At 35.7% G+C, this 15,527-nt stretch overlaps 1 protein-coding gene across 9 annotated transcripts in view; it reads right to left on the reverse strand.

Annotated features, from left to right (window-relative positions):
• The window catches only part of LOC138736598 (structural maintenance of chromosomes protein 6-like), a 114,029-nt gene that overhangs the window by 17,659 nt on the left and 80,843 nt on the right, over positions 1-15,527 (reverse strand). For all 9 annotated transcript variants that reach the window (XR_011340427.1, XR_011340428.1, XM_069886370.1 and 6 more), the window contains exons 18-24: positions 7,273-7,433; positions 6,185-6,320; positions 6,031-6,111; positions 5,685-5,855; positions 5,457-5,594; positions 3,209-3,354; positions 193-318 (exon numbers count right to left, since the gene is read on the reverse strand). Coding sequence is in view for 7 of the 9 variants with exons in the window: in XM_069886370.1 (XP_069742471.1) it covers positions 193-318; positions 3,209-3,354; positions 5,457-5,594; positions 5,685-5,855; positions 6,031-6,111; positions 6,185-6,320; positions 7,273-7,433 (959 nt within the window). In the remaining 2 variants the exon portion in view is untranslated. The remainder of the gene's footprint in view (positions 1-192; positions 319-3,208; positions 3,355-5,456; positions 5,595-5,684; positions 5,856-6,030; positions 6,112-6,184; positions 6,321-7,272; positions 7,434-15,527) is intronic.

Genomic DNA, 15,527 nt, shown 5'->3' on the forward strand with positions numbered 1-15,527 from the left:
GCTTTTGCTTTCTTGATTATCTGCTGCACCGACAAACTAACTCTTCGCAATTTGTATACAGGTAGTTCTTGGCTTACAGCCATAATGGGGACATCTCAGAACACTCACACCCTCACACCCTCACACCCAGGTCTTTCTGCACAATCATTAATGATGTTCAAAATAATTGTACAAATTAAATAAATCAATCACCTCCTAAATATTTTATATGCTTTGTGCCTTTCCTCCATTATTTTATCAAGCAGCTGCATAAACCTCTTCAGGGTTTTGATTTGGCTTTTGACATTCTTGTACATTTCCAAAACATCATAGTACTGCCTGTGCAAAAATAAACAAATGAAAAGTTAACTCAGGGATAGTCAAACACATAGGCCTTAGAACACAATGTTTTGGACTAACTTTGTTGTCCGGGTGAATCTATTCGATCATCCATTCTAAATACCAAAGTCAAACTTGTGTTTTCTACTTTTGTTTTAACAAATGCACAACATTTCTCATAAATTCTCACAAGTATGTGATTATGCACTGAAAGCTTAAATATTTAAATAGTTTGCAGTGATTGCTTGTAGATTGTAAGGCTAACAGGAAGAATCTTAAAAAGGAAATTAGGAGAGCCAGAAGGGGCCATGAGAAGGCCTTGGCAGGAAGGATTAAGAAAAATCCTTGGTGTTTCCAAAGCATTCTACAAGTATGTGAAGAGCAAGAGGACAAGACAAGAAAGAATAAGACCTATCAAATGTGACAGTGGGAGAGTGTGCATGCAACCGGAGGAAACAGCAGAAGTAATTAATGAATACTTTACTTTAGTACTGACTAATGGAAAAAGATCTTGGTGATTCTAGTGATGACTTGTAGCAGACTGAAAAGCTTGAGTATATAGATGTTAAGAGAAAGGATGTGCTGAAGCTTTTAGAAAGCATCAAGTTGGATAAGTTGCCAGGACCAAATGAGATGTACCCAGCTACGGAGCGAGGGGAGGGAGGAGACTGCTGAACTTCTGGCAATGATCTTTGAATCATTAGGAGGGTTGCGGATGTTATTCCTTTATTCAACAAAGGGAGTAAAAATAGCCCAGGAAATTATAGACTAGAGAGCCTTATTTCAGTGATTGGTAAGTTAATGGAGAAGATACTGACAGGCAGGATTTATAAACATTTGGAGATGTATATATATGATTAGGAATAGTCAACATGGCTTTCACAAGGGCAGGTTGTGGCTTACGAACCTGAATGAATTTTTTGAGGATGCGATAAAACACATTAATGAAGGAAGAGCAATAGATGTAGTGTACATGAATTTCAGCAAGGAGGCAGGTGATCCAAAGGGATATTGTTTTGTGGATCTGGAACTGCCTTACCCACAGAAGGCAAAGAGTGGTTGTAGACAGGTCATATTCTACACAGAGGTCAGTGATCAGTGGTGTTCATCAGGGATCCATTCTGGGACCATTACTCTTCATGATTTTTATAGAACGTAGATGGGATGAGGAACTGGAGGGATGGGTTAGTAAGTTGTTGATGACACAAAGGTTGGGGGAATTGTGGATAGTATGGAGGGGAGTCAGAGGTTACAGCAGGACATTAATAGAATGCAAAACTGGGTTGAGAAGCAGCAGGTGGAGTTCAATCCAGATAAAAGTGAAGAGGTTTATTTTGGTAGGTCAAATATGATGGCAGAATATAGTATTAATGGTAAGACTATTGGCAGTGTGGAGGATCAGAGGGATCTTGGGGTCCAAGCCAAGAGGACGCTCAAAGCAGCTGCGCAGATTGATTCTGTGGTTAAGAAGGGATATGGTATACTGGCCTTCATTAATAGTGGAATTAAAATTTAGGAGCCAAGAGGTAATGTTGCAGCTACGTAGGACCCTGGTCAGACCCCACTTGGAGTACTGTGCGCAGTTCTGGTCACCTCACTACTGGAAGAATGTGGAAGCCATAGAAAGGGTGGAGAGGAGATTTACAAGGATGTGGCCTGGTTTAGGAAGCATGCCTTATGAAAAATAGTTGACAGTGGAGGATGAGAGGTGACTTGAAAGAGAAGTTTAAGACAATGAGAGGCATTGATTGTGTAGTCAGAGGCTTTTTCCCAGGGCTAAAATGGTTGCCACAAGTGGACGCAGGTTTAAGGTGCTGGGAGTAGGTACAGAGGAGATGTTAGGAGTAAGTTTTTTTGATATAAATGCAGAGAATGGTGGGTGTGTGGAATTGGCTGTCAGCAATGGTAGTGAAAGAGGATATGTTATGATCCTTTAAGAGTCCTTGAGATAGGTGTTATGGGAAAGCCAAGTAATTTCTAAGGTAGAGAAATGTTCGGCTCAACTTTGTGGGCCAAAGGCCTTGTATTGAGCTGCACATTTTCTATGTTAATGCTGATTAAGATTTAAGAAAGTAAATGCATGAGTAATGAAATTCTAATCCAATCTAAATTCATGACCTATTAAGGCTCTTGCAGAAACCATCTTTTATCATTTCAATTTTTTCAGTTATTCAATTTTTTTTCCTCAATCTCTAATCTTTATCAAATAATTTATTTGCTGAAATTACAAGCAGCGAGCACCAGAATTATGCTGACAGAATATAATAGGAAATGCCCACCACTTTCTCTTTGATGTTCATTCACGAGACAACTTCATTTTGAAAATTCCATGATTAAAGACAGAGTGCTGGGAATATATACAGTAGTTGTGGATTATATGAGGGAAGGAATCAAAGATCACAGTTCATGTTAGTGAATTTAATCACTGATAAAAAGCCCCCTGGCTACTAGGTACATGGGTCATTCTTGGATCAAAACAAATGCATGTTCTTCCCAAATATGCAATATTAAAGAGCAAGACATTTGTGTTGGAACTTTTCTTTTTTAAATATTTTTATTGATATTTGTATAATAGAAAGAACTGAAAATAATTATGTGCTATAGAACTAGTAAAAAAAGTTACAATAATGATCATATGTAAAAATTCAGATGCACAATAGCACAAAACTAATGTTACAATAGAATCAAACAAAGAAAAAAAAAACAAAAAAAAGGATAAATTCTAAACCCCTTCCCCTAAGCAAAGTGGAAGGTTGACATTAAAAAAAAATTCAAGTGGCAAAATCCTGGAGAGAGAGAGAGAGAGAGCGCACCAAACCAAAATTCTAAATCAACACTATAAGGTTATGATAGTAGTCTATAAACAAGCCACATGGCACTTGACAAATACCTTGTAATTTCCTCCTTATTCCCATGACGCTCTTGTTCTTTGTTGATCCTCACTCTCAGGCGATTTATTTCTACATCAATACTTCTGGGAGTCCTGGTGACTTCTATTCGTTCTGCACAAATTTGTTTGGCTTTAGAAGTATTTTCCTGGAATAACCAAACATATATCTAACTATAGAATATGATGCGACCATCTGGCACATCAAGTTCATCCCAATGCATTTCTAATTTCAGGTATTACACACAAATGCAGATGAAAAATGTTTTTTTCCTATTTGCAGCCAAATGCAATTACACAAATTAAATAGTCAATGTTCTTAATTACTGCAGATGTTATAGATGCCACAGCAGCTTCTGTTCAACTAATATTGCACTTGGAGTTATCTTTAAATATTCAGAATGAGATTGAATCAAAGTTTATGAAATTATAAAACTTCTGTGGATTAAATAAGGAGACGACAATTCCTCCCTTTTGGAGGGGCCAATTATAGGCATGATCAATTTAAAACTGAACATCAGTTCCCAAATAGTTTTTGGGGGGGGGTGGTACAATAATTTGCCTTGAGCTAATTTTACATTAAAATTGGATAAATATTTGAAGTGGTGAAGATTAATGACTATGAGGCACAGTACATTAAAACAATTTATGGATGGCTGCAGAAAAATGTCAAGTTGCACAACCACCTTTAGTGCTGTAAATATATATATTCATATTCCAATTCAGACCACTGATTGCAAATTTAATCTCTGTTCCAACCATGCTAGACGGTGTCTCTAATTTTAAGAAAAACAGGAGAAATATGGATCAAGGTGAGGAGTGATATGTGCCACCTTGAATATCTCAAGACCTGAGGAAAGTGCACCTTCCTACTGGTGGCCAATTTCAATATTTTTCTTATGACTTGTCTCATTTCTCATTTTAGCCCAATCTCATTCCACTGTAAACCAAAAGGACATAGGAGCTGGAACCAAATCATGATCTAAAGTTGGGAGTTGAATCATTAAGCTTTGAAGAGAAAATGCAATATGAATAATTACAAAAAGATATATTCTTCAGTGCTGAAGGGGAAACATCAATAGTTTTGTTGCACTTCAGCAGTTGCTTAAATACTGTAAAACCACATCACTTCTTCATCTAAACCTCCAGCAGTTAGAATAATTAATTTATAGAATACAACACTAACAAGCCAGGAAGAATAGGGATGAGCACTGAAAGATAGAAATAATTTGGTTCTTCCCAGTGCCTCATGTGTCAATACAAGCAATTGATTTAAATATATGTTACATACATTACCACAAAGTGTAGTATTTCAAATGCATTTTGAAGCTAGCCATAACTTTAAAACCATTTGATAGAGCTGTTCAAGCCTTAATTATGCAACTCAGGGTCAACATTCTGATAGGGTACATTCATGGTGCAGTCATGCAAATGATATTGATGGAAACTGTTCACCATCTTTATTTGCAAATACAGTACAACTCTGATTATCCAAAATGGTTGGGACCGGGCCTATTTCGGTTAAAAGTTTTTTTTGGAGAAATGGTCATTTTTTTTAAAAACAACCTAGCAGCAATAGCAAAATACTTGTAACAGTGTTCATACAACGACAAACAACAAGGTAAGGCTTGTTAAGCATTAAAATGTTTAATTCTCACCAAAAAAAATGCTGGCCACTACCTTGCATCTGAAGTCATCTTTGAATTGGCCAATTTCCACTACCTTGGCAGAAAGGAGGCACAATTTGCTCCTCAGTCCTTGGATTATTTCCCCAAAAAAATAACATTTCATACATTTAGATATGTTAATGAGAATGGCTTAGATTCTTATGCTTCTTCTTTGCAATGTTTGTACACAATTACCAACCAAAGCAGCAATCCCAGACACTTCCTAACATACACACAATCAAAAAGAGGGAAAATAAAAATTGGAAGATGGAGAAGGTAAAACATATCACTACCTGATGAAATTTACTATTTGACTCCAAACAAATAAGTATTATTTTGCAAATAGGAAAATTTTTTACACTGTAAATTTCATCTTAAAATATTTATCCAAATTCAATGCAATGAGATTAAACAAAGATGGACAAAAATTATTCCATGCAACATTTGACTGTGCATTGAACAATTAGAATATTGGGATGATTAAATGTTAAAAGCTAAAAATCTTTCAAGTTGAAATTTCAGTTACAACTTCCTGCTTTGAAAGTTCTCCACAGTGCTTTAAGCAGCTGATCAAGTAAACTTACCTCTAAAATCTTTTCTTTATTTTCCAAGTTTTCTTTTAACTGATCTATCCCATCCAGGTGTTCTTTTTTCTTTTCTTCATAATGTCTTTTATGATATTTACACTTTCCAACTTCTGCATCAATCTTACTCAATTCATCCTAGTAAAAGAAAATGGAGATTATTATAATTTTACCTGCAACAAAACAACAAATAAAAATGCTGGAAAATGTTACACAATTGGTTTGCACCTTTATTGGGTCAGCCTCTTCAGCTATAAAATTTATCTTCTCCTTCATCGCTTTATATTTCTGTTCTGCTTCTTCTTCTATTGTTCGGTGCTCATTCATATTCTTCCTGGCTTCTTCTAATTTCTCCCTGTCAGATTCTATTCTTTGCCAAATATCTTTCACTTCTTCTTCCTAATTTTTCATTCAAACAGGAGAATTAAGAATAAAGATGAAGGAAATAATGTATCACTCACATCTAACTTTATGGGTCGATCTGAAAACATAACAAATGAAACGAAATTGCCCAGAGTATTTGTATTTGTCAGATGGAGGTTTGAAATAATTTACAAACAATTGATATACTTACTAATGTGGAAATATCCACAGACTGAGGCTCATCCACATTCTCTAAATCTGTGATTTCTAGCTTTATTTTTGTTCCTTTCTCCTAAAGAAAGGAACAAAATATTAAAGTAGTTCTTTTAATGTAAAATTTAAGGTGTCTTTAGATGATTACAAACCTGGATTTTCCTTATTAGCATTTGTTTTGTTTTCATGTGAATCTCATTCATCTTGATTTCCTCCTCTACTGTCTGCAATTGTTGCTGAAGACGCAATACCTGAGCCATTTTGTTGTTCATTTCTTCTTCTAGCTGTCTGTAACACAAAGACTATAATTGCCAATTTGTATTTTTTTTAAATAATAAACATTTCAAATATATATAGTTACCCTCCTATTAAATTGAAGATCCATATAATTTCTCGAAGCAAATCTACAGGCCTTGTTCTAAAGGCCTTATTTTGAAATGCAGCTAGATCTTGGCTGATCACATCAACACCTATTATTGGGCTGTATATTAGTGCAGCAGTTAACACAAAGGTTGCATTGTTCCAAGGATCCAGGTTCCTGCCTGACCTCCCATGCTAACAATATAGAGTTTACATGTTAAGCCTGTGACCACATGTTTTTCTGTTTCTTCCCACATTACAAGATATCTGATTGGCTAACTGGCTAAGGATAATTATCCCAAGTGCAAGAAGTGGTGTGTGTGTGTGTGTGTGTGTGTGTGTGTGTGTGTGTGTGTGTGTGTGTGTGTGTGTGTGTGTGTGTGTGTGTGTGTGTGTGTGTGTGTGGTGAAATAAGCCTCATTTCAACACTAAAAAAAGTAGACCTTTTAATGAATAGAAATTAAGAGACAAGATACACAAGGGTTATTTACAAGAATCTGCATTATAACAACCATGGGCTTTTCATGAGAAGCAAGTCATACAAAAAGATTACCTAACTCAAAAGAATTCCAGTGTGTTGATAGTGGGTGTGGTTCATCAACCAGAGTGCTAAGGACCATCGTGCAAGGTGTTTGGATAATTCAGCAATACAGGCTACTCATTTGCCTCACTCAAGAATAATCTGTTAACCTGTTCTTTTTTATTCCATGTTACGTCAGCTGCTATCAAAGGTTCACATTTTTAAATTCTGAATCGCAACTGAACATATGCCAAGCCAGAAGAGCAAAAGAATGCTGAAACTGTGGAATGAATGAAATTCAAGGGTGTTTTTGGCCTCTTGCTGAAGGTTGTAATACCAAGATATTAGATAGTTACAAACCTGATTTCTGCTTCCACATCACCACCCAAGTATCTTGCCCTATCCATTTCTGAAGAGTAATAGCGATTGGTAAAAACCTGGTCACCTGCAGCAGTGAAAGCCTCTTTGCAGTTTAAGGGTGCCTTTTGCTGCTGCATGACTTCACGAGCTCTGCTGTTGCTCTAGAAATGAAAAATTAAGACACTCAAGTTTCTATGATTAACAAGAATTGGCTTAGCATGAAAATTGTTGTATGTAATTCTACTAATCCAGAAATATTTTTTTTAATAATATACAATTTATGCATTCCATCTCTACAATATAAATATCATATATCACATTCATGTTTGTTCTTAAGGTTAATTTTCCATGCAACATTAAATTTCAGGAACAAACTGGCTAACAATCCCTAACGAGAATTAAATTAAAATGTCTACAATAAAATATAGACCAACTTGTTTTAAGTTTTAATCTAAATATCTCTAATTTAATACCTGTTCTTATTCATCAGTTCATTTACTGAGAGTTAATTGGTCTTGGGAGAATGCAAGTTTCCAATGACAAGAACAGTGCATTTTCTGAATCTCTTGCACATCAAATACTTAGAAATTAGACACAGAAAAAGGGCAAATTCTGGTCATCAATCTTCCAACCCCACTCTAATTGTGCTTGTAATTTGTACTTTAGGACTTAAATGAGGTGAAGACTGAGAGTTGAATATTTTTGTTCTAACTTCGGGAGTCACAAATGGGAGATACCTCAGCTTGTCATTCAATGTCAATCCTCCCAGCAATTTATTAATTTGATTGGGGATAGCATGTGGTCCATGTAATGATCAAAATAAGTGTCCAACAGAAACAAAGATCTATTAGAATTGTTCTTGAGGCTTTAATGTAACATGGAAAACAAAATGTAGGTAATAACTATGTCACAATATTTAATTGAATACCAAAATTCATCCCACTGGTTATATCCTGGATAAATTCACTTGTAAAATAATGGCAAGTCAATAAGAAACAAGCACACCACTCCATGCTAGTCCAGCATGAGAGGGCTAGAAATACAAGCATGCTACAGTATGCACAAATAGATGAACTGATTGCATTATTACAGTCAATGAATATCAACGATGACTTTGGAAATTAAGGAAAGTAAAGAGAGACTTGATTCTATCTTTTCCTTACATTTTACAAGGGATAAGGGAGCCAAGAGGAAGTTACACAAGCTCAAAGGTAGGCATAGGGAATGTCATTTATTGGCCAAATTATAACATAACTAATTGATGAACAAATGACCAGATTAAGAGAATAGGACGTCATTTTTCAATTACTTGGCATCCATATTTGTCTAATTTGACTCAATTTGAGGTGGTTGTACTTCTGATGAGTACTGTACTGGTAATTTGTTGCCTTTTATTTTCCAAATCTATGGCTCATCGCTAACTGTCTTTCAAAAGGGGCTGAGCTTTCCTTATTAATGTAGAAGCTTAGTTCCATTAACTGGAGAGTTTCAGAATTTAGACCCAGCGACAACGACCAGCAAAATTGTTCCATATCAGGATGATGCCTTCTTTGAAAAGGAACATGCAATTAGAGGGGGTGTTGCCTATCAGTGGGCTACTTTGCCCTGAGTGAAGTATAACAACTTCAGATGTGTTGGAGCGGCATTTATCTGGACATGCGTAGAGCACATTCATGACATGCAATGGCAGAAAGGCTTTGGAGCCCTAGAAGGTAAGCCCCTTACCACAGGGTAACCATAGCCCTTTACCATAGAGTCATTTGGAGCCTCAGAAGGTAAGCCCCTTACCATAGGGTAACCATAGCCCCTTACCATAGGGTCATTTGGAACCCCAGAATGCAAGTCCCTTACCATAGGGTAACCATAGCCCCTTACCATAGGGTCAATTGGAGCCCCAGAAGGTAAGCCCCTTACCATAGGGTAACCATAACCCTTTACCATAGGGTCATTTGGAGCCCCAGAAGGTAAGCCCCTTACCATAGGGTAACCATAACCCTTTACCATAGGGTCATTTGGAGCCTAAGAAGGTAAGCCCCTTACCATAGGGTAACCAAGCTTCTGACCTGCTTATGGAGCCATAGTATTTATGTGCGGGTCCCGAGTAATGCAGCCTTTGCTGTACCCAATGCTGTCCATCATTTCTTAAAATCAGAAAAAGTTAATCAAATTTGCTGAAGACTAGCACTGTGATGGCAGGGATCTCAGGAGGAAGCTGAGAAAAAAATTATTCAGATCCTGGGTAAATTACCGATCCAATTGCACGAACCCATTCCATGTAAAATTTGTGGAGTGATGCATGAAAACTCACTTGCCAAGCTAATCTCTCATTGGACACCAAATAGAGAACCAAAGCACATGCAGAGATTCTCCAGCAATTATATTGGGGAAGGCTCTGAACTTGGCCACACTATCATTATTGCACACACATGGATGGAATTTCAGACCTGAGAATTCATAGGAAAGAGCTATTCGTTTTCTTTAAAAAAAGTTTTCTCTCCTTCCATGTAATTTTATTTACATTTTATCTGTAAAGTTTAATTTGCAGCAATTTGAAGACTAGAAATTTAAAAACTATAACAAAAACCTCCCACTTTCAGCTTTATCTCCTCTTAAAGACTGTCAGGACTTAAATGAGGTGAAGACTGAGACCTTTATTACTTATAAACCTCGTGAAATTAATGATGTATTTTATTCATTTTATGAAAAGTTATATACATTTGAAGGAAAACAGGAAACTGGATAGATTGATTTTTTTTTTTTAATCACAGTTGAATTTACCGATATAAGAGGATGGAGATATACAGGAGTTAGAAGAACCATTTACTGATTCAGAAATTAAAATGGCTATGCTGGAAATGCCGAACGGAAAATCGCCTGGTGATAATGGATTTTCAGTTGAATTTTATAAAATTTTTCATGATGATTTATCTACAGTGTTTGGGGATGTATTACGTCAAGTTGGAGAACATTATGAATTACCTGAGTCTTGTCCTCGTGCTTTAATTATAGTAATTCCTAAAAAAGGTAGAGATCCTTTGAAGGTATCTTCATATAGGCCAATTTCGTTGTTAAATGTAGATTATAAAATAATAGCTAAAATATTAGCGAATAGACTGGTAAATTTTTACCAAAGTTGATTCATATTGATCAAACAGGTTTTATAAAGAATAGATACGCTTCAGATAACATTTTGCGAGTGATTAGTTTGATTAATAGATTTCGACAATCTTTAGATCATCCGATGGTGATATCCATAGATGCAGAAAAAGCATTTGATAGAGTTGAATGGAATTTTTTGTTTAAAGTTTTGGAGAAATTTAAGTTCGGTTCTTCTTTTATTGGTTGGATTAGGGCTCTATATAGTAAACCGGTAACTAGAGTATTGACGAATGGTTTGATTTCGGAATCCTTTTAGTTAACTCAATCAACTCGTCAAGGTTGTCCTTTATCACCAGCTTTGTTTGCATTAGTGATTGAACCTTTAGCACAGTTGATAAAAGAAAATACACAGATACAAGGTATGAAAGTTTTAGATGAGGAGTATAAAATTAATTTATTTGCTAATGACGTATTGGTGTATTTAATAAACCCAGCTCAGTCAATATGGATGTCTTTCTGGATATAAAGTTAATTGAGAAAAAAGTGAAATATTACCGGTAAGTGAAGGAGATTATTCAGTTATAAGAATATTATTAATTTGAAGTGGACTGATCAAATTAAATATCTGGGTATAATTTTGAATGTTAATTATCAATCTTTATATAAATTAAATTATGTTCCATTAATGAAAATAATTAAAACTGATTTGATTAAATGGAAATATTTACCTATTAATTTAATGGGAAGGATAAATACAATTAAGATGAATATCTTTCCGCGTATACAATATTTGTTTCAATCTATTCCGTATTTACTTGATAAAATTTTTTTGGAGATTTAAATAGAATGGTTAGGGAGCTTTTATGGAGGGGTAAATTTTCGAGAGTAGCTTTGAATAAATTAACTTGGAAATATTGGTTAGGGGGATTACGTTTACCACATTTTCAAAATTATTATGAGGCAGCCCAACTTAAATTGATGGATTTGGTACGGCCTCCTAGTTGGGCTAAAATTGAGATGGTAAGTATTTCTGAATTTGAAATACATCAGCTTTTGTTTAGGTGGAATATGAATTTGTTACAACAATATAATGTGCCTATACTACAACATTTAATGAAGTTATGGATAAAGAAAAAGAAAAAGAAAATGATAGGCTCTAGGGGTAAATTATTGGCTTTACTCCGTTGTATAATAATCAACTTATTTATTTTTCAATACATAATCAAAGTTTATTGCATTGGAGATTTAAAGGTGTGAAAAATTTGGGAGATTGTTTTAAAGAGGGTAAGTTTTTGTCTTTTAATCAGATGAGGGAAGACCTTGGTATAGATAAGAATTCTTTATTTCTTTATTATCAATTTCGATCTTTGGTAAAATGTATGTTTGGTAGAGAGATGATTTTACCTAAAATGGCTAAATTTGAGACTTTTCTTATGAAGGTACCAGAGAAGGGTTATATTTCATTTATGTATCAAATATTACAGGATGGTATGGATAAAAAAGGTTGGGATAGATCTAAAATTAAATGGGAAGCGGATATTGGTTTCATTTTTTCTGAAGATGATTGGTTAGATATGTTATGATAGTGTAACTAGATTGATAAATGCATGTTATGCAATGATTAATTACAATTTTTTACATCAATTATATTTGACACCTGAAAAATTTTAAAAATATGGTTTTAATGAATCAGATTTGTGTTTTAGATGTGGTGATACGGTTGGAACTTTTTTTCATGCTGTTTGGTCATGTATACATATACAATCTTTTTGGAAGAAAATTCAATTGTTTTTAGAATCTTATTTTATAAGATTAAAATAGTTTTAGATCCAACAGTATTTTTATTGGGTAGTTTGCAACCTCTGAAAGGCTTGGGATTAAATAAGTTTCAGCTTATCCATAGCGAAAAAATGTTTGCTAGTACCTGGAAAGATACAAATATGATTGATATTAATAGATGGCATAATGAGATCAAATATTGTTTAATAATGGAAAAAATTATGTATGTTTCACATGATAATTATATTTTTTTATTAATAAGTGGCTGTTATATTTGGAATATTTACATTGATTAGATTTTAATATGTATATTTAACATTTTTTTAATATCCTTTTTTTTTCTTTTTTATGGCTCTCCTTAGAAGAGAGCTGAAGGGGGGGGTTTCTCTCTTTCTTCTTTTTTTATATATATATATATATAAAATGTTCATATTCATGTTTAATTGCTGTATAAGTCATATATTATGTTTTTTGAACGAATAAATAAAGTTTAAAAAAAAAATTCTTAGCCTTATGATGATTGAGATCATCTTGCCACTGATGTCCTTCTGTGCCTTAGTACTACACAGATGATCTTGTGTCTAACCCACATTATGTGCAGGCAGTCAAACTACTCCAGTTCGATATAACCCTGCTATGGCTTTACTGAGCGCTTGTGTATTACCTATGAAATTACAAGAAACTGTACATTTTTGGGGCTTGAAATCCACAGTAGAATGGTTAGAATGCAAAGCATTATAATGAATACACGTGCTTAGAATCATACAAGTGCAGGAATAGGCCATTTAGAGTCTACCACCATTCAATATGATCATGACTGATCTTACCTCAGGATCCTATTTCTGCTATCTCTCCACACCTTTTAATCACTTGAGCCATAACAGCTTTTGAATATATTTAATGGGCTGGCCTTAACAACTTTCTGTGGTAGGAAGTTCTGCAAGTTCACAGCACTCTGAGAGAACAAGTTTCTCCTCATCTCAGTCCTAAATGGCTTATCCCTTATCCTTCGACTGTGACCTCTTGTTCATTGGAAGCATTCTTCTAGCACTAACCTGCCTAGTCCTGTCAGGATTTTCCATGTCTCAATGAGATCCCCTCTCGTTCTTCTAAATTCCAACGGGTATAACCTCAGTCTTTCTTTCACATGTCAGTCCTGCCATTCCAGGAACCAATCTGGTAAACCTTTGCTGCACAAGAATATCCTTCTGCAGATTAGGAGACTAAAACTTTTAACAATACTTAAGATATGGCCTTACCAAGGCCATATGCAACTGCAGTAAGATCTCTGTTTCTATATTCAAAATATCTAGTAATAAAGGCCAATGTCATTTGCTTTCTTTACTGTTTGTTGCACCTGACCTACAAATTACTGATGCACCTTCCCTTTTCTGAATTTCTCACCACTGAGATAATAATTTGTCTTCCTGTTATTGCCACCAAAGTGGATAACCTCTCATTTGCCTACATTATACTACATCTCCCATGAATTTGCTCACTCTCTAGCTTCTTGGAATATTCCTCAGCTCGTGCTGCCATCCAGTTTAGTGTCATCTACAAACTTTGAGCTATTACATTCATTTCCTTCATTTGGATCATTAATATTTATTAAAAATGGCTAAAATCCCATTACTGTGGTTCTCTACAAGTAACTGCCAGTCTGAAAAGAACCCATTAATTACATTGGACAACAAAAATTTTGCTTCCCAAATACTTTTGGATGTATTTTATGGACTTTGGGCTACTGATCATGTTGTAACTGTGCCCAAAATGTTTGGGCTGCACACATAGCCGAGAAATCAATTCCCACTTTGAGTTTACTCAGAGACACCAAACCACACTCAAACTCTCTACTTTTTCCAATAAAGTGAGTCAGCTATTTATAGAAATTTAAACAAGACAGTCACATGAGCCATTCAGTTGATTGATGGCTCAGGTGGTAACACCTACTCCTGATGACTATGGGTTGCTTTGGTTAGGGCGTCCTAGAAGATCATCTTAAAATTTTCCTAATATGCACTTTTTTTTTAAGATACAACCTATTTTCAGTATTTCCAGCCATATTTTAAGTCTACTAGTATATTGCCCACAAAGCAAACTGTTTTAGTCAATCCAAGCATGCCTGGACATGTACTCGGTCCAGGTGCTATGAAAATATTTTCTTAGGCCTGGACATAGTAAGTCAAGATTGATGCAGACAGGCTATAAAGGCAGTTCACATATAGAGATGCTGTGCATTACATTGATATAGATTGAATGCATGTTGATGAACACGTTCTTAAGGAAATAGCATAGTGATTGTATTTAACAATAATATGCATCGTCTTCAGGAAAATTCAATACAGCAGAAATGTCTTGTCAATGTTGCACAGTTGTAATTCATTCTGTTACATTTGTGGTGATTATATGCTTAAGGCTAAAAGAGGCAGCATGGCCGCACTTATTAAGAAAGCCTATGAAATCTACTTTGATTGTAAAATTGGTGACCACAACAAACCCTGGGCTCCTCACATTTGTTGTGCAACACACGCAATCAATTTAAGAGCTTGTGTCAGCCTCATTTGTGATTAAACATGCTAAATTCAATAAAAGTTAACTTAATGTTTCTCTAACTTCCTACTTGATATAGCAAATCTGAATTTATCTTTGTGTTCAACTTGTAATGTGTCATATACCCCAACATTTTGGGAAAAAAAAATGTTGTTCAGTGTTATCTGCCCCAATATCTCCTTACATGAAATAACTGGAATCTTAAGAAGCAGTCTGGAATATGTTTGCTGCTTTAAAGATGCTCTATAGTTGCCCATTCAGAGCCAGCTCTCCAGCGCATGACGTCCTGTTTTGCAGAAACTGCCAAAATGTTTGGCCTGGAAGTCAGCCTGAAGAAAACTGAGGTCCTCCATCAGCCAGCTCCCCACCATGACTAACAGCCCCCCCACATCTCCATCGGGCACACAAAACTCAGAACAGTCAACCAGTTTACCGACCTCGGCTGCACCATTTCATCTGATGCAAGGATTGACAGAGATAGACAACAGACTCTCCAAGGCAAATAGCGCCTTTGGAAGACTACACAAAAGAGTCTGGAAAAACCACCACCTGAAGAAACACACAGAGATCTGCGTGTACAGAGCCGTTGTCATACCCACGCTCCTGTTTGGCTCCGAATCATGGGTCCTCTACCGGCATCATCTACGGCTCCTAGAATGCTTCCATCAGCGCTGTCTCCGCTCCATCCTCAACATTAATTGCAATGACTTCATCACCAACATCAAAGTACTCGAGCTGGCAGAGTCCGCAAGCATCGAATCCATGCTGCTGAAGACCCAACTGCACTGGGTGGGTCACGTCTCCAGAATGGAGGACCATCGCCTTCC

Source organism: Narcine bancroftii, chromosome 6 (assembly GCF_036971445.1).
Source record: "Narcine bancroftii isolate sNarBan1 chromosome 6, sNarBan1.hap1, whole genome shotgun sequence".
Classification (NCBI taxonomy): domain Eukaryota; kingdom Metazoa; phylum Chordata; class Chondrichthyes; order Torpediniformes; family Narcinidae; genus Narcine; species Narcine bancroftii.